The sequence below is a fragment of the Ambystoma mexicanum genome, chromosome 4q (assembly GCF_040938575.1).
Source record: "Ambystoma mexicanum isolate Mex_15411 chromosome 4q, UKY_AmexF1_1, whole genome shotgun sequence".
Lineage (NCBI taxonomy): Eukaryota > Metazoa > Chordata > Amphibia > Caudata > Ambystomatidae > Ambystoma > Ambystoma mexicanum.
In genome coordinates this window covers 49,708,474-49,731,387 of record NC_090928.1, presented here as the reverse complement: position 1 = coordinate 49,731,387, position 22,914 = coordinate 49,708,474, and the positions used below count along the sequence as shown (strand labels likewise).

Below are 22,914 nucleotides of genomic sequence, written 5' to 3'. Positions count from 1 at the left end.
GCACAGTCGGCAGAAAAGCCTTCAGGGCTAGCCTGACAGCCCTCAGCTCCAACAGATTGATATGGAGTCTGGACTCAGACAGAGACCAACGACCGCTGACTGTCAACTCGTTGGCATGAGATCCCCATCCCGTGAGGGATGCGTCCGTCACGATAGTCACCTCCGGCCAGGGCAGCCAAAATGGAGCCCCCCCCTCATCAGATTGCCTTCGTCGGCCCACCGCAGAAGGTCCTGGGCGACCGAAGATGGCACCCGAACAGGGTCCAACATCCTGCCGGAGGACTGAGATCACTGGAGCTTGAGTGCCCATTGCAAAGATCTCATCCACAACCTGGCCTCTGGCACCAGAAGAACGCAGGATGCCATGAGGCCGAGCAGTCTCAAGAATTCGAACGCTGGGAGACTCTGGGCAAGTTGAAACTTGTGCACCATCTGCTGAATGTGAAGAGCACTCACCTGGGGAGGAAAACACTGGCCCAGGGACGTGTGATCACTGCTCCAATGTACTGGAGCCTCTGAGTTGGTGTCAAATGGGACTTCTTTAAGTTTAGGGAGAAGCCCAGCTTGTGGAGGGAGTGGCAGGTGACAGACAGATGATCCAGGACTTGCTCGGAAGAGCGCGCCCTGATCAACCAATCGTCCAGTTAAGGGTAGACGTGAATCGCCCCTTTCCTGAGGTGCGCTGCCACCACTACCATGAGCTTGGTGAAGACCCTCAGGGCGCAGGTCAACCCGAACAGCAGGACCAGGAAGTGAAAGTGCGAGTCGCCAACCGCAAACCTCAGGTGGTACTTGTGCTTCGGATGGATCGGCAAATGAAAATAAGTGTCCTTGAGGTCGAGACACACCAACCAGTCCTGAAGTTCAAGGGCCTGGAGGACTTGAGAAAGAGTAACCATCTTGAACTTGTCCTTCCTGAGGAGTGTGTTCAAACCGCGCAGGTCCATGATGGGTCTCAATCCCCCGTCTTTCATGGAAATCAAAAAATAAGGGGACTACCATCCCTTGTTCCTCTCCGCTACAGGCACCAGTTCTATGGCGCCTTTCTCCAGCAGGGATTGAATTTCCTGCGTAAGGAGCAGATCAAGACTCTTCAAAGAGAGATTCCCCAGTGGATTGTCTTGAGGCCTTTGCCGGAAAGGAAGACAGTAGCTGTGGGTTATGATCTCCAGAACCCACACATCTGAAGTAATGGCACGCCATTCTACAAGATGCTGCGCCAGCCTTCCCCCAACCGGCGAACCATGGGACATGGCCTCATGACTGAGCTGAAGCGGCTGCGGCGTTGCCTGAGGGCAAAGAGGCAACAGCCCGAGCGACCTTGGCACCTCGAGTACGTTGTTTTCCACCTCTGGCACTCCTACGGTGGCCCCTTTGACTGGCAGCTCCTCCCGCTTTACCAAAGGATGAGTAATAACGAAAGAAACCTCCCCTTATTGCTGTCCCCTAGGACGAAAAGGCGGAGGTTGTCGAACTGCAGCGCCCAACGACTTCGCTGCAGCTTTTGAGGTCTGCAACCTCTCAAGGCTCTCGTCAGCCTTGCTGCCAAAAAGATGTTCCCCGTCCAAGGGCATGTTGAGGAGCCGGGCCTGCACATCAGGAGCAAACCCCGACTTCCGCAACCACGCAAACCTGCGTATCACGGTGCTCGCCACCATGGACCGGCTGACACAATCTACCATGTCCAAACCCGACTGAACGGCCTCACACATAGCATCCTTCCCATCCTGAACCATGGCAAGGAAACAATCCCTTTCATCCCCTTCGGTAATATGTTCAGCCGCCAAGGAAACAGTTCCACAGAGTGTGCGTGAAACGAGACAAGGCACAAATGGAGTTGGCCGCCTGAAACGCCATACCCCCTGCAGAAAACACTTTCTTCGCCCAGCCGTCAAAACGCTTGTTGTCCCTATCAAGAGGGATGGTAGGGTACGACGCCTGCTTTGCCGGGGCCGTAGCCGCCTGCACCACCAAACTCTCCGGAGTAGGGTGCTTGGACAAGTAGCAGGGCACACTACTGGCTGGGCGGTATTTTTTGCGGCAAAGACTTGCTCACTGCCGGGAAACTCTCCAGAGCAGTACAAGCCGCCGCCACCCTCCTCTGTAGAGCCATATGAAACGGCAGTACCGGGTCAGTTGGTAGACCAATGTCGAGGATATCCGTAAGGTCATCCTGAACAAACTCCCCTGGGAAAGCAGACCAACTGAAGTACTCGGTGACCTGTGACATAAGGCGCTGGTACGAAAAATCGGCATGAGTGCCAAGCTCAGGCCTACAAAACCACCTCTGGAGAGGTGTCCAGCCCACTAGCATCATGCAGGGACTGCCTCGGGTCCTCAAACTGGCTATGGCCCGAGAGAATCTCGTCAGGCACCGTGTCAGGCACCATGCCATCATCGGAGCCCTCTTCCACCTCTGAAATGAACTCCAGATGGAGGTAAGAAGGCACAGAACTGGAACCGAAGCCATGCTTGACCTTCCCTATAGGAGACAGGGAATGGGAACTCAGACAATTTAACAATTGCAAAACAACCAATGTGATCTAGCTTATTGAGTGCACCTGCAGACTCAGATATGTGGGACAAACGTCCAGACCTGTGCACAAAAGAATAAGCGAACATAAATCAAGGATAAGGTGCGAAGTACACAATGCGCCATTGGTCTTACACTTCATGGAACTACAACATGCCCATGACTCCTTCAAATGGTGGGTGATTGACCGTGTCCTAGGCACCACCAATATATCCAATTCACTTAAATACAAGGAATCCTGGTGGATATTCAAATGACAGACCTTGACTAACGGTCTCAATGAAGCAGCCCCTATGGACTATCAAGCCACAACCTGAATGCACAACCATTGCATTCCATTGAGCTCTCTACCAATCAGCACTGGTCTCCCATGGCAGGTCCAGGTTCTTACCCTGATGGACCAGTAGCCACCCTCCTGGTCCTTAGATACATGTGTATCATCACATCCTCGAGTTAGGCATCACCCCCAGCTCCCAGCAGCTAGGACTCATTCCTGTTCTTATTTAGCATCACTCCGACCCCACCATCCTCAACATATATAGGTCGCTTTAATTGCTCTCTGGCTCACCTGCCGCCCCACCCTCTTGCTGTACCCCATGTACCCACCTGGTAACTTTCCAGGCTTCGACTCGATGCCGTTTACACATGGCCCCCTGCGCCTACGCATCCATTTACAGGCTAGTAGCCACAGCTCAGCGTCACACAAGACGCTGTACTCTTGGGCACCATACCGCGCGTGCTACAGACACTTGTCTGCCCCGCTCCACGCATGCGCGCTCGCCCTGTCACTGTCCATGCGCGCATGCGCTTTTAAATACACTACGAGCAGCTCCATTTTAGTCCATTACGGCACCTCACCTGACTCTACGCGCACGGCGGAGCTGCCCCAACCTTATCCACATTAAGTTATATACAGGTGAGCATTCTCCAGCCCCCCTGCTACTCCTTTCAGGAAATTAACAATTTCCTCTCTCAGTGAACCTGGGGAAGCAGCACTAGCTCCACACATGGCAATGTCAGTTACTAATACAGCCTGACCTTGCCTTTCTTTTACATCTTTTTACACAGGGCCACTTGAATCGACCCGAATACTCAGGCTACCACTGGGATGTTATTTACAGCCTGCGACTCTTACGCACAGCCTATGCTTAACCACCCCCACAGATCTCTGGAAGCACAGGAGTTTCCACGCAGCTTCTAGGACAGGTCAGTTACTGGACTTTTGAGGGCCCCCAGCCCTTCACTTATCTATTGTAGCAGCAGCAATATGATGCTTTTTATCCTTCCACTTCAATTTTTTATTCCTATAGAAACATTTGGTACTCTCTTCTGAGTGGACACTCTTGTCTTTGTTTATCTTTAGGGAGACCTGCATATATAAGGCCCCAGAAGAAGATTGTGAATTAGAACAATCGAAACGTCAGTGATCCTCGTGGGAAATTAATTACACACCACATCCAAGGACCACACTGAATTTTCTTCACTGTTTAATAGACGTCAAGAACCAGTCTCTCTTGGTCAGGAATCAGCCACAGCTGACCACATTTTCTAACCATTGTCACATAGACAAACATAATAGTCTCTTTCCACAATAATCCGGTTAGGGCATAACACTTATGCCTCATATCAAAAAGGACTTTGTGCTTACCGGTCATTTTGAATTTATTGAAAAGAAAAAATAGGAACTGAATACAATACTACACAGCATTGTAACTATGAGATTGTAACCTCTATGAAGTAATATTGTGTACACCTCTAGTTCGATTATAACAATTACAAAGAATCATTGCATATTGTTTGTACAGACCTGAGAAGAATTGCACTCTTTCTGCATTGTTCATCTTTTTCTTTGCACATATACACACAGCTGTTGACCTGTTTTTGACATAGCTATGTCAAGTTAAAATCATGGTGTTTCTCTGTGCTGTTTTGTTTTATCTGAACATTTGATCCTTTCTTTTTTAAGAAAAAAACTTTTAAAGATTAGCCACCAAAATAATAAAGAGGCTTCTATAAAACCAGTCATAGTTAATGGTTGTTTCTTCACCTCATGATTAGGATTTATCACTAATGCATGGGTCCCTTTGGAAGGTGTAAATCACAAACTGCTCAAAAGCAATTGCAGTACGGAATCAGAGAGGACAGGAACACCCAATTTACACTGACCTTGGCCAGAGCCTTTCTAGGTGGTTCCCCCGAGCCACGGGGCACCCCCGTCGACACAGCCCCGAAAGGCGTCGAGTGAATCGGCACCGAGAGAATCGGCGTCAACGACAGACGTGGCGCCGACAGCATTGACGGCGTCGACACAGGCCTCGAAGGCGGAGCCCTGAGCGTGTCCCTCGACATCCTGGGTGCCGAAGCCGTCAACAACTTCCTCGAAGACTTCACAGGTTCACGCGGTCTCGAGCGTGTCGAGAACCGGGACCTGGACCAGGCATGCAGAGAACGATTCCCCTTGTCCGAGCGGGACCTTTCCTGCGAATCGCGACGACCACCCGAGCCCGAAGGCATGCGAGCGGCATCTCTCGGCTGATCACGGCCGACCCTACTCGGAGGCGGGCACGGACCAGTGGCCTGAGATTCGAGAATCACCAACATTTTCTTCCCGAAGGAAGCCCATTCCCCGGTGTCGCATGCTTGGTGGGGTAAGCGACCCGCCGATGGGCAGAGTCCTTGGATGAGGACAGGGAAGGCGACCGATGACGGCGCTTCCGGGAGTGCCTCGAAGAGGCAGAGGAGTGGTGAGACCGACTCCGGGACCGAGACCCACTGGACTTCCAACAACAACGCAGAGAGTCGCCCCTCGAGTCGTCCGTCGAAAGCCCCGCAGATCTCGGGGCTTGGACACCTTACCTACCGATAACTTCTTCTTGCGCTCCCGCAAGGCTTTCGACGTGAGCAACTGGCAGTCGACACAGTCATCCGTCTCATGGCCTCCCCGAGGCACCAGAGGCAGGCGTTGTGAGAGTCTGTGACCGACATCTTGGACCCACAGTCCCCGCACTTCTTAAAACCCAGACGCGGTGTGGAAGACGAGGTAGACATCTTCACGAAGAAATGTCACAAACAGGTTCGAAGAACCGAGAAAGCAACAGAAACTCCAAAGAGTCGAGGCGTGTCGAGATTCCCGAAGCGAACACGTTCGCGGAAAAAACGGAACTGAGGCTACGGGCGTCGTGCGTCCTACTTATAACATCCAGTGCCGTCGGAGGAGGTCCTCGAGGGCGGCGTATCGACGTCATCGACGCAGGACGCAGAAAGATTTTCCGAAGCAGCACAGCTTTGTTGATTACTTTCATAGATATGGAATACGTCGGAGGACCCAATCCCCTCGAATGTCATGTCTTTTAAAACCTGCATATAAAGAAATAGTAAACTAAGGTGACCTTTTAGCCTCTGCAGCAGTCACAAATGTTTCTGTACTTCATTCAACAATAAATTATTCTCACCTGTAGCTGTTCCCACAGTCTTAATCTCCTTTTCAAAATGGGTCTCTTCTTCACATTTAATATTTAGTGAAAATACAGACGTGATGACAGGATTAGCTGCAAATAGAGGAAATACATGAAGGCTAATCTTTATGCCTATACGAAATCAAGCAAATATGTCTTTTCTTACAAAGCATCTTTATGGTGTCTATTCCATAACTGGTGGCTCCAACAGATGATGGCAAAAGAAGGTTATGTGTATGGTTTATCGCTTATGACAGACCAATCATGGGTTTGCCTGCAGGTGTAGAACTATTTGATTCTAGTTCTTGCATGAGGGGGTGTAAACACATGGATTCATTGCACTGCATTCACAAATCTATGTCAAATGGTTCTTATCATTAAAGGTTAAGAATGAGGTACACCTTCCTTGCTATTCACTGAAACACTGCGTCTTCCTGAGCTTGCATGATTTAACAAAAAACAATAGGTTATTAACTTCCACGTTGAGCTTTCTATGCCCCAGCCCTGCCTTTCGTGTCATAACTAAGTGGGTGTTACGGGAGTTTTACTAAAGTCCTACTGGCAGTAAGACTTTAGTAAGCTATCCCAGTGGTTTGTAGATTCCCAACTCTTAATATCAGTCTGTACTAGCTCAGGACCTTGGTAGTGTGGCAGAGCAGTCAGGCTCATTTTAAGAGGAAGATGTGAGCTGTAGGTAAGTACTCTGAATCTAGACACATCAAAGAAGCACTTACACGTTTATATAAAATATAATATATTATATTTACACCAGAATCACTACTTCAGATGTTTACGGTAGAACACTTAAGAATACTAGCTAATACACTTCGAAGGGCACTTTAGTATTTGCTCAAGGTTACATTTGTAGCAACGTTAGAAAGGGAAAAGATAAGGTTATCGTATTATTGGTAATCCCGCACTCATACAGTAATGCATTTACTCTGCAAACACATAAGAAAGTCACTTAAAGTGAGGAAAATAAGTGGTTAGTGCAACGTGAGCTTAGTTCAAGGTTCTAGAGACTGTTTCTTCGCCTGGCAAGTCTGTAGTAAAAAAACACAAACATAGCTAAAGGCAGTTCGGAGAGTGCTTGAAATCTTGACAAACAGCAAACGATGAAGAGTTGCTGCAGTTTTCTTCCCGTGTCTAAAGTTATTGAAGCAGCAAGTTAGCAACTAACAAAGGAGACCTAAAACGAACTTGAGAAGGGAACACAAGCAGCAGCTTGGCTCAGAGGTAAATGGGGGAGGCCCTGGACACCTCTACGTGCACTGCAACGCTCTGGAGCCAATTCTTGGAATTGAGTAAGCAATACCTTTTTCCCCCCACAGTACCTTTGCTTTGAAGAAACTGTGTTGGCTCCTCCGTGATGTGGCAGCTCTGGACCCCGAGCTCGGGATTCCTTTGTCCGGTGATGAAAGGCAGGACAATGGACAGTGTTTCTCAGCAGCAGTCTCGAGGGAGGACCTGTAGCACGTCTTTCAGCAACTTCTTGGTTCACTCTGCGGTTTTGGTGCCTTTTCAGCAGCACCAACTAAGGTCTCGTATCACCCAGGTAATTTTGTTCGCTTCCTGCAGTCCCACACTCTGGTGAGGGGTACTGGGCAAGTTGGAATCTTATCACTGGAGTGTCCTTGTGGGTTCACCAAAGATTGACGGATTCAGCCTTTCCACAACAATGCACTCGAAATGGGCAGCAGGTCTCCTGCTATTGGGGTTCCGCAGCTCTGAAAGCTTCTCGGACCTCAGGAGATGGCCTGTTTCAAAGTAAGTCTTTGGACTGGTTGTTGGGGTCAGGACAGCAGTGGTAGCTTGAAGGTCTTGCAAAGGGCCTTCAGGCGTCTCTGGTAGTCTTGCTCGGTTACTTCTGTGGTCAACTTGCTTTACACTCAAGAATCCTCACCTTTTATACAGTTCCAGCACACACACCTCTGCAATCTCTCAACATTTTAAAGAAAGGGAAGTTTGGCTGTCCAATCAGGACAGCCAGACCCCCCCCTGTGGGAGCTGGCTCTATGCAGGCACTATGGCAGACAAAGGACAAGGGGTGGAAGACTCCTCCCCCACTTCCTGCCTGGAGCCTAGGCAGGGATACCTACTGGTTCCCGCCAAAGGCAAACACACACAGACCGCCCTCTCCCAGAATGGTAGATGGGCTAACAAACAACCACCACGCTAGTAATGGCGGAAAAAGAAGGGAGGCCCCAAGTTGGTACTTGTGTGCCCCTATTGTGCACTACAGAGGCTATGGACATAGCCTGCGGTATAATAAATAGACAATAGTTGGTAGAACACGTCCACTGTCACCAGCCATAACTAGGTGATTGTGACTATAAAGTCACAGGAAAAGAGAGAAAGGAGATATTAAGTATCCTATTGGCACTCCACTGAAGGTGGTGTGTCCCAATCTCAGACTATATAGTTTTGGGAGAGCTACCAAGTATCTCTCTATCCTTAAGAACCGTAGTTACTTGAGGATATAGAAAAAGAACCTTAAAGGAGGACCCCAAGGGTCCCCAGCAACCCTGCCCCTAAGGTGCTGTGTGCTGCAGTAGTAAAACACAGATGCCTTTAAGAGCTATAGAGCAGACTCCATAGTACAGGTAGAATGCAAAGAATAGAGTTCCAAAAGACAGAGTCCACAAGAATGAATGAGAGGAAAAAGGCCCCACTCATTCAGGATTAGAAGAAAAAGGTTCGGAAGTCCAGCAAAAAGTGCTGGGGGTCTCATTAGAAGAAGGGATGAAGCACAATAATGATAAATCTCCCCAACAGTGGTGTTTTCCTGCAATTTAAGATATGGTCACAGGTTTGTGTAAGAATAATGCACATTTCAGCCGGTTACCATTTACATAATTGGTTGCAAACAAATGTGTCAGGATTGAAATGTCCAAACGCACAAAGGTCCCACGGTGGTCAGTCATAATGTAGAAAGTCAAAATGTCTAATTTTTTTTTTTAGAAAACAATTTCGAAAAACAATAATGTCGAATTTTTTCGATTTTTTTCGAATTATTTAAAAAAAATATATATATATATAATTAAAATGTGTTGAGTATGTGGGGTGAGAGGGTGGTGGGGGGGTGGGCGGGTGTCCGGGGGGACACCCCCTAGTAAATGATACTCTTGTTTATTTATTTATTGATAGCGCTAATTGACTTTTTTTCAACATTTTATTTTCTAAAAATTGACTCATTATATGTATAGGTTTTCGACATTGTTTTCTACATTTTTTTTCTACATTATAACTATAAACCAGGTCCCACATTTAGTGAGGGATGTGATTTGGGGGTCGCAACTACGAACCTTGGGGGATGCAGTTGCAACCCCTGGGAACTCCCTTGCGACGCCCAACTTTTTTTTTTCAATAAAGAAAACATTGTTTTCAACCAAAAAAAATAAATAAATCGCCTGGTGTAGAGGGAGTCCCCACACGATTCATGGGGCCCTTCTAGACCAGGTCTGGTGGGTGCCCGGCCCAGTCCTCACCCATCAGGGTGAAGGCTGCGCCGGGAAGGTGCACAGTAGGGGTTGGAGCTGACCGGGACAGCTGGCACATGCCACATTCAGCTCCAACCCCTTCTCCCTCGGCTTCCTGGCAGCTCACATACAGGAACCAGGAAGCTCTCGCAGCGTCCTAGTTCCCGTTTATGAGCAGCATGGATGAGCAGAGAGTGGCCTGGAAGGACAGACTGAAGATGCAAGAAAAAGGTAAGGTTTTTAAGAAAATGTATTTGGTTTAATATACTTACAGCCAATACATGCTTTGTATATACATACATTAAAACAAGAAAAACATACAGCGAGTACATTAAAAAATGAAATACATAAAAAGGTGTCAGATCTACTACAATAGTATTTCCCAACACAATGATAAGACCCCTTTAGATAAGTCTGCTAATATCTCCATACATAGAGAGTAATAGTTAACCATGTGGTAGATCAGGTAAACATTGGTGCCCTGTAACAGCAAACACCCCAGATGTGTTGCATCACATTTTATCTCACTACAGTAGGCTTTCATGTATTTGCTCCTCATCGTTTTAAGACTCAGACAGCGACATTCATGTTCTGCAGATTCAATTGTGGTTTCCCCACACAGTCGACAATCGCTCTAGACAAGGTTTTCCCCTTTTTGCTCCCCCGATTTCCAGTATCTGGGTTCTATTGAATTTTAGCAGAAGATACTGCCTCATTATGGTACTGTTAGTGAAGGCTTCAAGATATTCTGGAATGGTAGTACATTCAATCCAAAACTGAATAAAAGGGCCCACTGTTAACAGTTGATGCTAATCATACAAAATCAGCTGCTGTACTGTTGACTTTTCTCCATAACCCATTTTTTCAACCCCTTTCTGGCTGACTGCTCCGACTGATGTTCATAGCCTAGGATCCAGATCTTATATGCAGATAGCATACTTCCTAATGAACCAAATCTCATTCATCCATCCATATTTCTGTATACTAAAAAATATACCATAATGGTCTCATTTTCTAACTTTAATAAACTCTAATATCCCAAGTTAAGTTTGCTATTAATATTGCTGAGATTCGCTTAAGTTAGAATTCTAAAAATATATATTCAATCGAAATCAATTGTGGCATTCTAAACAATATTTGAAGAATCTTATCTTCAAATATGGATCTCTCCCCCATAAGGGTTCTTCCCACCACCGCACATTATACAGGGAACCATTTTGGCATTATATAGCAATAGTATGGTTTTGATTGAACATCCACCCTGCCTGCTAATAAATACACTCAAGAAATACATGATTTTCATACAATTCGCCTTATTTGCCTCCCACCTAGTCATTCATCTAAGTTTGTTGTCAATCACATAGATACTTTTAGCATTCTATCGTTTCAACAAACGTTTCATCTAATTTCCAGCTATTATTTAAACCAACTTTTTTGATGTTTTACACCCTGAAAACAACCAATTTATTTTCTCTATATTGATGCAAAGCCCATTCATTCACACATTCACCAAGGGCATCAAGCATATCTTGTAGGCATCTAGGGGTATAGTCCAGTAAAAGCAGGTCATCACCATAATTTAGCCAACCAATTTTCTGAGCTCCTACTTTCACTGAACATCTTACTTTGGGTTGAAGAATCGCTGACAGAACGGGAGTCAAGGCCAGTATGCACCCCTGCTTGACACCACTGGATGTCTGAAACATAGATGCTAATGGGCCTCAACACGTAACAACCTAATCATAGTCAACAGTCCACAGGAAATATTCCATTAAACAAGTGGGTGAGTGTTGGATTCCTACATGTTGGCACTTTGTACGTAGGTGGTAGGTTTTAGGAGAGTTCCTGTGTTTTGCTGGATCACAGTCTGTTGAAAGATTGATTATTTATATAGCGCCTATACAAAATGTGTTTCAAAGCACTTCAAGGTAGGGAGGGAACAAGGGAGAACACAGTGACATTCTTTCAAGTCCTTGAAACATTAAGAATGTGACATTAACCATTTTACTTGGCCAGCGATATTTCAGATCCTGCAAGAGCTTATGACTAAGTTAAGGAGGGTACGGGAGGGAGAATGAGAACAGACAAGTGGCTACTGTACTAGGCCTGACAAGGGAGGGACGCAGGAGGGGGCGGGGGGAGACAAACAAGCTGCTATTATACAGGTCAGGCAACATTTCTAATAGAGTAAGTGCTAATCATACAGTGAATGGAGGGGGAGAGCAGAGAGGCGGGAACAGCAAGAAGAGGGATTCAAGTAGACAGACATCTCAAATAAACTGGTGGGGGCGAGATACAACAGGCAACAAAGGAGGGTTACAGAAAGGATAGGAGGGAAGGATAGGCAATAGGATGATTGCAACCAAGCTAAATGCATAAAATCACAGCCAAATTTGAGTTGCAACCAGATACAGAAGCTAGTAGTGGGTGTGAACACGCAGTGTAATCAGAGGTGCAAACATGGGGAACAAGCAGAGGAGGCGGCTGAGGCGTGAAGGTAGAAGCATGTCCAGAGTAGGGAATGTACCCATAGTTATGGAGGAGTGTTATGGAAGTCAAGATTTTAAAGTAGAGTGAGGTCGCACATCAAGGAAGTTCGATTGCAGGGGTGGCAAGAAAGTACCTCCAGTAGCGTTCAGGGAGCAGACAGGGGCCTTCGGAGTGGGCCTTTGGTGGGGGGCCGGCCAAGCCGGCCAGTTCCAGATACCACAGATGAAATGGGGCCCTCACCCAAACAGGCACCAGCAATCCAGTATGGGCCGGGCCGCCATCTTGGAATGGCCTCCTCAATGAGCAGATGATTGAAAAGGATGAACAATACGCTCCAACAGGTGATTGCCATATGTAGAAACAATTTTCTTGTGGAGCGCATTGCCACAAGAACGCTCATGCCCAACAAGGATTTGAAATGAAATAAATAGCACAAACGTGCGCACAGCTGACAAAGCCCTAAAGGGCTTACCTTCGTTTCATGATGATTCGTGCTGCATCAGCTGGCTCCTGGTTTAGAGGGAGGCGATGCTGCAGGCCAGCGTGCTGTGCTCTGGCTGGGTGAAGAGGGAATAGAGAGAAATGGCAAGGGATGCAGGGGCCAGGAGTGGGCCTTTGGTTGGGGGGGCTGGCCAAGCCTGCCGGCTCCAGATAGGCAGATGAAATGTGGGCCTCACCCAATCAGGCACCTGCTACAGGATCCAGCACTCCAGTGCGGGCTGGGCCGCCATCTTGGAACGCCCTCCTCAATGAGTAGGTGATTGAAAAGGATGAAAAACGCACTCCAACAGGTGATCGCCAGATGTAGAAACAATTTTGGGGGGGAAAATGACTGGCGCATTTCTGCCACATCCTTTATTGACTTTGCATGTTTTACTGGTATTTTTGGGCTGAGCAAAGTTCATGTGTGTCATTGCCTGGTTAGACTGGCATTTTGGAGTAGTCAGTCTAGCCATTGCTTACTGTAGCATGACATTACTTGGCATCCTTAAAAAAGCAAGCATGATTAGTGTTAACTCGCTAGACTGACGTTTTGGTGTAGTGGCCTGAATATTTTATTTTACTGTAGCATGACTATTAACTGGGCATCTGTGATGAATTAAGCATAAGTGTTCTTATGGGTCTAGACTGGCTTGCATTAGAACCAGTTTGGACAGGTTTTCATATTGTGACATGTCACTTTTAATGGCCAAAACAACGGGAATATGTTCTTATATAGGAGTACTGCCACCCAGTGGCAATAATGATGCTATAAAAAAAAAAACTCAAAGCAAACATGAGTACGGTCTTATATGGGAATACTAGCATGTGGGTGGAGCCAGCATGGAAATGTATGGGCACAGACAGCATGAAAATCTTTTTCATACTGGCATATATTGCAGGGACCGGCATGATATTGGCACTGGGAAATGCCCTGGGCACTTTGGGTGACTTGCATCTATGGCGATTTCTTTCATGATTTACCCTACACAAAACAGATTGTTGGCCTTTTACCCAAATTTCCAGAGAGTGTGCTGTGTAATGCACCATTATTCAAAACATTTTCTCAGGGGAGGGAGAAGAATTCCCCCGGTTTCTCCCCCAAACGCCATCTTTTTTTTTTTTTTTAAATTTGTTTTTAGTCAAAAATGTAGACCTTACAAATAATTTGCGATTCTTTCAGACAATACAAAATTGTTAAAATCAAACATAAGATATTGTGATATGAACACAATCGATGTAACATGTTGAACATAAAATGTCAAATTCATAAATTAAAATCTGTACAAGAGTACACTAGATTTGAGCACCATCAATTATCAACATTCATTAGTTCTCTAAAGTTGAGACGCATTTTCCAATTCTTTCTCGATAATATTTACAAAGTTCGTTGTTTTTACTACAGAAGTGTCCGTTGATCCCCACATACATTTAGTCCAAATCCACTCTCTAGCTAGAATCGTATTAGCTTGCACAAAGGACTTTATAAGAATGCATCGTATATTTTCAAAATAACAGCAATATAAAAACAGATGTTTTAAGGTCTCCAGAGCTTGATTACAAAAACGACATACCTCGTTAGTGTGAGCCAATGTATCTTTAGACCAGTATTTCGTTCTAGATCGAGTGTGAATTAAATCTAGCCTGAAGCGCATAAATGTGCGACGGACCTTAGAGCAGGGACAAAGTATCAAGTAAGACATACGTGGTTTCTGCTTGTTAATAAATTTGCGATATTCCGCACAAGAAGGGTAGATTTCCATTTTCGAACAGGTATCGCCCCAATCCTGAAGCAATAGCTTTTTCTTGATTTTCTCTTAAAAGAGTTCCAAGTCTTCCATTGGGAGATTGATCTTATCCAGTAAAGTTAGCATGCATTCTTTAAATTGCACCATAGAGGGAGGGTTGTTATCTGCTAGCATTCTGTTTAGCCCTATGTAGAGCGAGTTTCTAATAGGAAATAATATTTTAGCAAAATTATTTAGCATGCGCCAATTGTATCTGGAGGAGAGGGAATTAATCCCCAATTCGTGTCTTATCACAACATTAGGCATTGATAAAGGTAAGCCTAATACATCTTTCCAAATATGCCCTTGAAGTTGGTCCAATATTGGCCCTAAGTCATGTATGGTAAGTTCAGCTCCATATAATAAAATGGCTTCAACTTTTTTTGAATAAAATTCCAAAAGTGGCAATAGAGAAAATTTGCAGCTTTTCTTTAGTAGGATTTTCATTTGGCATTTTAATGGAGACATTTTCGCATTCAATTGTTCCTTCATGAATTTATAGGAGGTATTCTTTGAGCGAATCAATCCTCAATCCTAAGTACGGTAAAGTGGGACTGATTGTAATTGGAGAAACACCAATTTTCCATACAAATGTACGTACTTTTTTCTTATTTGAGAAAATAATGTTAGATTTTTGAGGATTGACTACCAAATTATTAGAGCTACAATATTGCATAAAACAATCAAGTTTAGCTTGAAGACCTGACTGAGTCCGATCGAAAAATAAGATGTCGTCTGCGTACGCTAACCAAGACAAGGTAAAGGCGCCAATGCGAATTGCAAACGACTTCTTAGCATTCCATAGATCTTCTATATCTTGTAGATAGAGATTGAATAGTATCGCTGCTAAGTTACAGCCTTGTTTAACACCTGTAAAAGATGGAATAGCTTGGGTTAGAGACCCTTCCCTGTTGATTCTAGCTTTGAAATTAGTTCTAAAGTGCAACATTTGAATATGAATGAGATATTGGGGGAATTTTGCTTTCTGCAATTTTTCCCATAATTTGCTTCTAATAACCCCGTCAAACGCAGCTTTCAGATCTAAGGAGGCAACAAAGACGGGGCCATGAGACGGGCATGTGGCATGAGATATAATATGAGCCATCAAGCATGCATTAAGGGGGGCTCCCATCCCTTTGCGAAAACCCACTTGCGAAGAACAAAGAATCGTGATTGCGTGCGAAAATTTCAAGTTCTTGTAGAATTAGAGAAGCAAATATTTTCGCAGCAACATCAATGATTGCTATAGGACGATAATTATTTGGGTCTTCAATTGAGCCTTTTTTATGTAAGGGGATGATAATTGAAGTAAGCCAAGACTCAGGTATCCTTTTGTATTTGAATATCTCTTGGAAAATCGTAAGAAAAATAGGGTGCCAGAATAAAGGATCATCCTTTATTAAGCAAGGAGGGAGTCCATCAGGACCTGCACATTTAGAGCTTTTTAATTTCTGGATAGCCTCAAGTATGTCATTCTTTCCCCAAGGACAGACATTAGGAAGTAGATGGCAATCAGGTGGAGTGTCAAGCACACTGACATTTTCTGGGAGAGCATATTTGGCGAGAAAAAAAGAAGTCCAGGTTGCACTATCAATGCCAGAGACAAACTCACGCGATGGTTCTTTGTCTAGAGATCTTATCGTATTCCATAGGTCTTTAGTCTTGCGATTGCAAAGGAGAGTTACTATTTTTTGATTTTGAAGCAGTTTGTTAGCATCATGAATCTCCTTTACTGCTTTTTTATATGAAAATAGAACTTTTTTTTAGCGCAAAATACTCGGCATTGAAGCACAACGTAGACTTCTTTAACATCCGTATGCGAGCGTTTTTCTTACTTTTTAAAACTGCTATCTTAGCACAAAAGTCATCTCTGTTATATTCACAAGAGAGTTTCTCAGACCTACGAAAAACACCCTTCGCCAAATGTGTGGCAATCATTTCACAATTCCATTTTAGGATTGCAGAATTAAACATACCATTTTGTGCATTGTCTTTCCAGAGGTCTCTATTGACAATGAATGTGAAATCTCTGCATGTAGCAGGAGACCAGTTGATTGAGGCACCTGGTCTGTGACTTTGAATTAATGCTAACTGAGCTACTGGAGGACACAGGGTAAAATATTTCCGAATTGAGGTAGTGATCATCACATGATCGCCCATATCAGTCCTAAGGGTATTTGTTTTAGTCATAGAACGAGAAAGTCCATTTGAGGCAAACATGTGATCGATCCATGAACTTGCATTACCCCTTTTCCAAGGGACATTACAATGAGTATCTGTGTGGTCAATTAAGTGTATATTCCAGGTTTTGAGGAATTTACACCAAATCTTTCCTTTTAGACTAGAGGCATGGTGATGGTGTCAGTAGGAACTCTTAGAGATGCCATGGCATCCCATATGGGAATTAAAATCTCCTCCAATAAGGATTTCTGCATGTGGAGCTTTGCAGAGTGCACGGTTAAGAGCATCACCTAAGATCTCAACCGCTTTTTCAATTAGGAGTTGAGCGGGATTCCAATAAAGGGAGACCAACAATAGATTTTCATTCGTTTTAACCAAGAAGGAAATATCCAACATGATGAACATATCCGATTCATATATATTATTGATGGTAAAATTTAGACGGGTGTCAATCAAGATCGCAATGCCACCAGTAGGTCTCCCTTTCATCCCTTTTTTAGCATGGTGGGAATAGGTTTTATAGCCGTCAAATTGGATGTCTTTCGTGGCCATAGACTCCTGAATAAATAGAATGTTAGGTAAGATTTTATGTTCTACCGCTCTTCTCCATTTCAGTAAATTAAGTAGCCCACAGCAGTTTCACGACACAATGGTAAGGTCATAACTTTATGAAGAGGCTGTAGATGTGCTTATATTGACAGCAGACTTTATGAGAGGCTCCAGCCATTTAAGCCCATTTAGGGCATTAGTCAGGGCAGAAAGTTGTTCCGACATGTTTTTGTTCGATGCATTATCTACAGATGGAGAATCTGTGGAGTCCCTGTTTAGTTTCGGAGGAGGTGGTTGGTATTCCAGAAAGTCCATAGCAATTTTTATTTGTGGAAAACCAACCATAACCAGACCAAGGATCGAAAGATCACTTTGGTAATCCCACATTAGTTCAGCAATTATGGGAGAAGACACTTTAGACAGCATCCTGTTGTTATTCGTGTTAGGCAATCTAATCCACTCTGTCATTTGTGACCAAATTTCTGAGTGGAGGAATTTAATGTAGGGCGTTCACGGGGAATGATCTGTTAATGCGAGCTGTCCCATTGATTTTGACTGATCCATCCAATGGTATTTTTCATTTCCGAGGGGATATTCTGGAATTGGTGGGTGGTTTGATTCTCTTCTACCTCATTAGGGCACTCTTGTTGGAAAGCCTCGTCAGCGCTTTCTTTCAATTCTTCGGGCAAGTCACCCCCTGCTATTCTACGTTAGTTCGGGTTTCCCCACTACGCTCGGTCGCAATCAAATACTTGTGGCAAATATCTACACCCTTCAAAAAAAAAAAAAAAAAAAAAAATACTTGGTATATTTGTGCACTAGGCATCGCCCCATTTTTTCAATGTTAAGTTAAACATTTAAGCTTTGATTAAAAAACATTTACTTCATTCACTTGCAGTAGTACATGCCCCTGCAGCAGCATAATCATGAACATTGCGCATACCTGGTGATCTGGAGCAGCCCGGGGTGTGGGGTGCCTAGTGCTTTGTTAAGGAACTTGGGTTGGGAAGGAGGGGCCCACGGCATGGCTTGCAAGGGAGCCAACAAATGCTGTGCTACGCCATTGGGCACCACTGGGTCTGACATAGGAAGTCTGCCAGCGCCCCCCCGGGTGAGAAGCAACTCATGGGTGTTTTCAATTTAAAATAACTGTGGTGCCATGGATTTCTGTGCGCAGCAATATTACATTAAAAGGATCTTTTTAAAATTTTATTACACAAATAAAAACTATGGGGGGGATCTTGGGTATACTGAAATAACCTTTCCCAGGCATTCCACTCCAGCAAAGATAGCATTATCAGGTGCACTCCCATGTGCGCATGCAGACCAGTCTAATAGGTTTCTTCTGTCGTAGTCATAGCTGACTCACAGATCCATTTATACCCAGGGAATTTTGTTGATACTAAATCCTGGTCAATGATTTAATTTTCAGGCCTTGCCCGTGCAGCATCTCTCTCCTGGGTAAACAGCAGCGCACTCGCCACCAGATCAGCGCTTTTTTGGCTTGTTTAACACAGCAATGCCACAGTGAACATGTACTTCTGTTTCCATTGATCTATAGATGTTTTATACACTTGCTGTAGCCCGCATTAGAGATTTCGGTTACCCTGTTATAATTACTGCATTATGTACGTTTTACATATACACCCCACGTCGAATCTGGAAATGACATTCCCCAAATCTGTTCTTATATCTGGCTCAAATGAGTGTGCCTGGAAACATGGATGCTAGACAATCCTGAAAAATATGAAGGTCGTTTGCTATAACTTCCTGTGATGTCACTTGGGGGCAGGGTCAAATGACCTCACTTCCTGTAATGTCATCAGGGGTCAAGGGTTGGTGAAATGAGGTTTCTGCATTCAATGCTGCAACTCAGTGTTTAGGGCTCAATAACTTACTTTTAGAATATTGTCACCTAAGAGTACTATTCCCACATTTGAGTAGATTACCATGTACTTGTAATGTCACCTACCCAGAGCCCACATTTTGTTCCTTAAATCCAGAACTTTTACATTTGCCATCTTTCGATTATATAAGGGTACCGTCATGTAGCATAGTGGGCTGCACAAATATGGCACAAAGAAAAACGGGATACAAAAAATGTGGTACAAACGTTTTCTGTCTTACAGTTCAGAGCAGGGAGTGGCTTGCAAAGTTTGTACTGACAAGTCACAATGCAGTCGGTTCAGCTCAATACCTGCTCTTTGCCTTGTTTGGTTTAATAGGTTTAGGGTTTCCCCACACACTTTTCTGCTGTTCTCGCAGTGTTTTCTACACCAACTGTTGGCAGAGACTTCTCAGCGAGGATCAGGCGCTTCGCAAGATGGGTACTTGCCCAGATACCCTATGAGAATGATCAGGGCCCTATCTATCTGTACTTCCTTTAGGGCGAGGACCTCTAGCATTAGGGTTGCCTCTATGCCCATCCTACTAACCCCCAATCGATGCCACACTAGGCTCCTCCACCCTCTAGAACCTGCCTTTGGCAAAACAAGCCCTCAGGCACCTTGCTGTAATGTACTGTATCTGTATCTACTTACTGATGTTTTGACCACCTCCGTCCCTGCCCCCTCGCCTGCCTCCCGCAACCTTGTTCCTCCCATCGTCTCCTTCGCGATGCCTTCCCCCCTCCCGTCTGTCTTGCCACCCCCCCAGCTGCCTCTTCACAACCCGACTCCCCGCCACAGCCTACATCCAGATGTGACCTCTGCCTGCTGTCGCCATTGACCGTCTCTCCATCCCGACATGCCTCCCTCAACCCCTCCATCCCGAAGTACCACCCACTCAATCCAGATGTGCCTCCTGCAACCACCTCCATCCCGTCATGCCTCCCCTACTGCTTCCTTTATCACTGAAACTTTTTACCATATAGTTGTTCCCTGTACTTTTTGCTGACATATCTGGATTTCAGACTTTTTTTCTGCCAGCCAGGCTTCATCCAAAGCCTGACTAAAAGTAGGTCTCTAATTTTACAAGCTCTGCCTAATGAGTCCTTCTGACTTCCAAAGGAAGAGGTACCCCCAGCCCTTCATTTCCCAAACAGAGTACCCACACTCTGTTAAATCAAGTGGCTAGGCTGGTGGTGGTTATTCTATTTTTAATTGCTTTAAAGACATGATGCCGGGTGTGAGTGTGGGGCGAGGGGGTCACAATTATCTCTTGTCCCTCTATGTCAGAGAGTAAGTGGCCACCATGGGCCACTTGATGCCTGTATACCAGGAATGGGGCTATAGTCAACCTAAAACCGTTCTGACAGGCATATGCAGATGCATGTCTGGGACAGTGTGGCTCCAATTCCTTGTGTAGGCGTGTGATGCAATGATGACTGCTCTGCAGGAGTACAGGAATGACAAGTGGCTAAACTGCCTACTCGCCCCCACATTACCACTAAACAAGCAAGTGAAACTGTTACAGCCCCAAACATATACCCGCCATACGCCTAATGTAGTAGTGCAGGCCGAGGGTAGGCTATAGATTCAGAGGGAGTGTGAGTTGATAACAGTAGCAACACACATAGCAATAGTACAAAGACTTCAAAATAAAAGTATGCCCAATCAAGGTTATACACAAAAGAATTAAACAATAAAGAGGTGAATAACCAACTAAAAACAAGCAAAAACTCACCCTTGAAAAGAAACAGGAAATGCAAGCTTCTGCAGAATAGAGCTTAAGGTAGATGAGCAGGGGTGTTCAGGCACTCAATTGGCACATTGTCAGTATTAAAGAAAATGTCTGGTAAAATGAAAGGCAGAGAAGGGGGATTAGGAGTCACTATGGTCGCAAAAGTGGACTGGGGGACATAGCATCTTATGCCTTTGTCTTGAGTGCTCAACACAGTCGAACTGGGCTTCTATGAGACTTGCCGTTCTTGATTTGTTGTCGAGTAATGTAGATCAGAGTTGGCAGAGTCTGGGCTCTGCGTCAGAGCTCGAGAAGATTCAGAGGTAGAGTTAAGTCAAAAAGATGCATTCACTGAGTCAAGTTGGCAAGTGACGAGATGGCTTCTAGCAAGTCAACGGAGCTGTCGGGCCAGGTCGAGTTGAGTTTCTGTTGGATAAACCCTCAGGATTCAGAGAGTTTTATACTTTCACAGTGCTGGGCCAGTGTTCGTGTCGAGGTGACTATTGGGGAGAATTCTCCGAAATGTGCTAATTCCCTCCACCTTAGAGACCCCAAGCAACCTTGCTGGATTTTGAGGACTTGATTGTTTTAATTTGAACCTGGAGAGAGAGTGGCCCTTCCCCCCACTCTCTCATGTATTTTATTGCGATTTTGAAAACTCTTTTGGTTGTGGAGTCTTTACATTGTGTCACACAGCACATTCAGTGCAGTGGCACAAGGAAGTCTCTCAGATTTCCCAAAGTTTTAAATACCTTCTTTTGGATAAACTACTGTTTCCAAGAGCAGTAAAGTGAAATTGACTTTACTTGCCATCGTAACTTTCTAGACCCAGCACACCCTATCCTACAATAGAGTGCTGGAGGGGTTACCTAGTATCCCCCCCCTTTGTCTAGTTTCTCATGTAACATTTTTTATGTTACCCTTTTCGCACTGAATGGCTGGTGGCAGTGGTTTCGTTTGAACTGCCATGGTGTGCCTTTACCGCAGGCTGCATTCGCAGCTACAGTAAAGCATACACGGGAGCCATCTTTGTCAAAATGGGGCCCGTTTTTTTTTGTTGCCATTTCTTTGTGGAAAGGTCCTTCTTGAGATTTGCTCTGCGTGCCAAACCAGGTCTAGTCTCTTTGTTCATTTCGCCTTTGGCGGGGTTCATGAAGTGAGGGAGGTGCCTGAAACTCCTGGTGTTTATTCACCTAGGAGATGCAAATGCACTCTGATGATTGGATTGGCCGGCTGACTGTCCGGCAAGGACAGCCACCCTGCTGGGTGACTGACAGCTAGGCTGGAATGAATGGGAGAGAACTGAATAAAAGGAGTCTTTTGGCTTGGAAGAGTCGACCACTGGACGATGGAACCAAAGAAGAACTTGAAGAGGACGCCTGCTGCAACTCCTGGACCGTTGGTTTGCCCGGTGAAGCCCTGCTGCAGTGCCGGAACGCCAAGTTTGCATGGACAGAGAAGCCCCTGCAAGGACGACTTCTCCCCTTGAGTTGGTGGGACCAATCAACTCCAAAGTAAGCCACCTGGACATCCATCTCAGAGATGGTTGAATTTCTACAGAGTTGCTGCTGGAAACCGTATAGCCAGGGAGAGTAACACCAGATTGTGTGTGTTGCTTTTAAGCTGGCCTAGAGCTTTTGGAAGATCATCCGGGCTCCCGGGAAGCAGGATTTACCCAGCCTGAGCCCCCTCAACAGAATGCAGGACCCCTGAAGCAAGGAAAGTCCATCTCGACAGCCAGGAACCGCAGTGTTGCATTAGACGCGAGGAGCTGAAACACTGAACAGCCACTGAAAGTGAAGTTTGCCGGTTGCGAGTTTTGACCGTCCCAGTGCACTGCTTTAGTCCCCCGACGTCCTCCCTCTTGTCCCCACGACTGAGGCCCAGGAACAGTGAGACCTGCAGAGCTGCACAGGAACAGAAGTCATATGCTGCATCTTTTCTTCATCTTTAAAAGGTACTGTAAAACATCTTGAGTGCTTGTAACATCTACAACTCAAGTCTAATCAGCTTGTGGTCCTACATTTGATTCTTCTTTTCTTCAAAGACTCCTAAGAACTTGTGCAAAGACTTTTCCATTTACTTACCAGAAGTACTTCATCCTATACAAGACTTTTGCCCATTGACCCTATTGAACTGAATGACTTCTAGGAAAATCTAAAAGTACTTGCCTGCTTAAGAATATCTGTGGTCTTTTTTTGTTCCAATAACCTTTGCTTTTTACCAACTTTTAAGAGTATTCTGAATGCCAACAGTAAGATATTAATGACCCCAGCACCCTAGTTATTGAAGTCACCTATGGGTGTACGTTGTGTCTGTGGGCCATCCCAAAAAGGGTC

At 45.2% G+C, this 22,914-nt stretch overlaps 1 protein-coding gene across 9 annotated transcripts in view; it reads right to left on the bottom strand.

Moving 5' to 3' along the window:
• Positions 1–22,914, bottom strand: part of LOC138467448 (zinc finger protein 567-like) — a 359,879-nt gene that overhangs the window by 44,620 nt on the left and 292,345 nt on the right. For 6 of the 9 annotated variants that reach the window (XM_069607441.1, XM_069607442.1, XM_069607444.1 and 3 more), the window contains one exon: positions 5,986–6,081. The exons of the other annotated variants lie outside the window; for them this stretch is intronic. In XM_069607441.1, the coding sequence (XP_069463542.1) occupies positions 5,986–6,081 (96 nt within the window). The remainder of the gene's footprint in view (positions 1–5,985; positions 6,082–22,914) is intronic. 9 annotated transcript variants of the gene reach the window in all.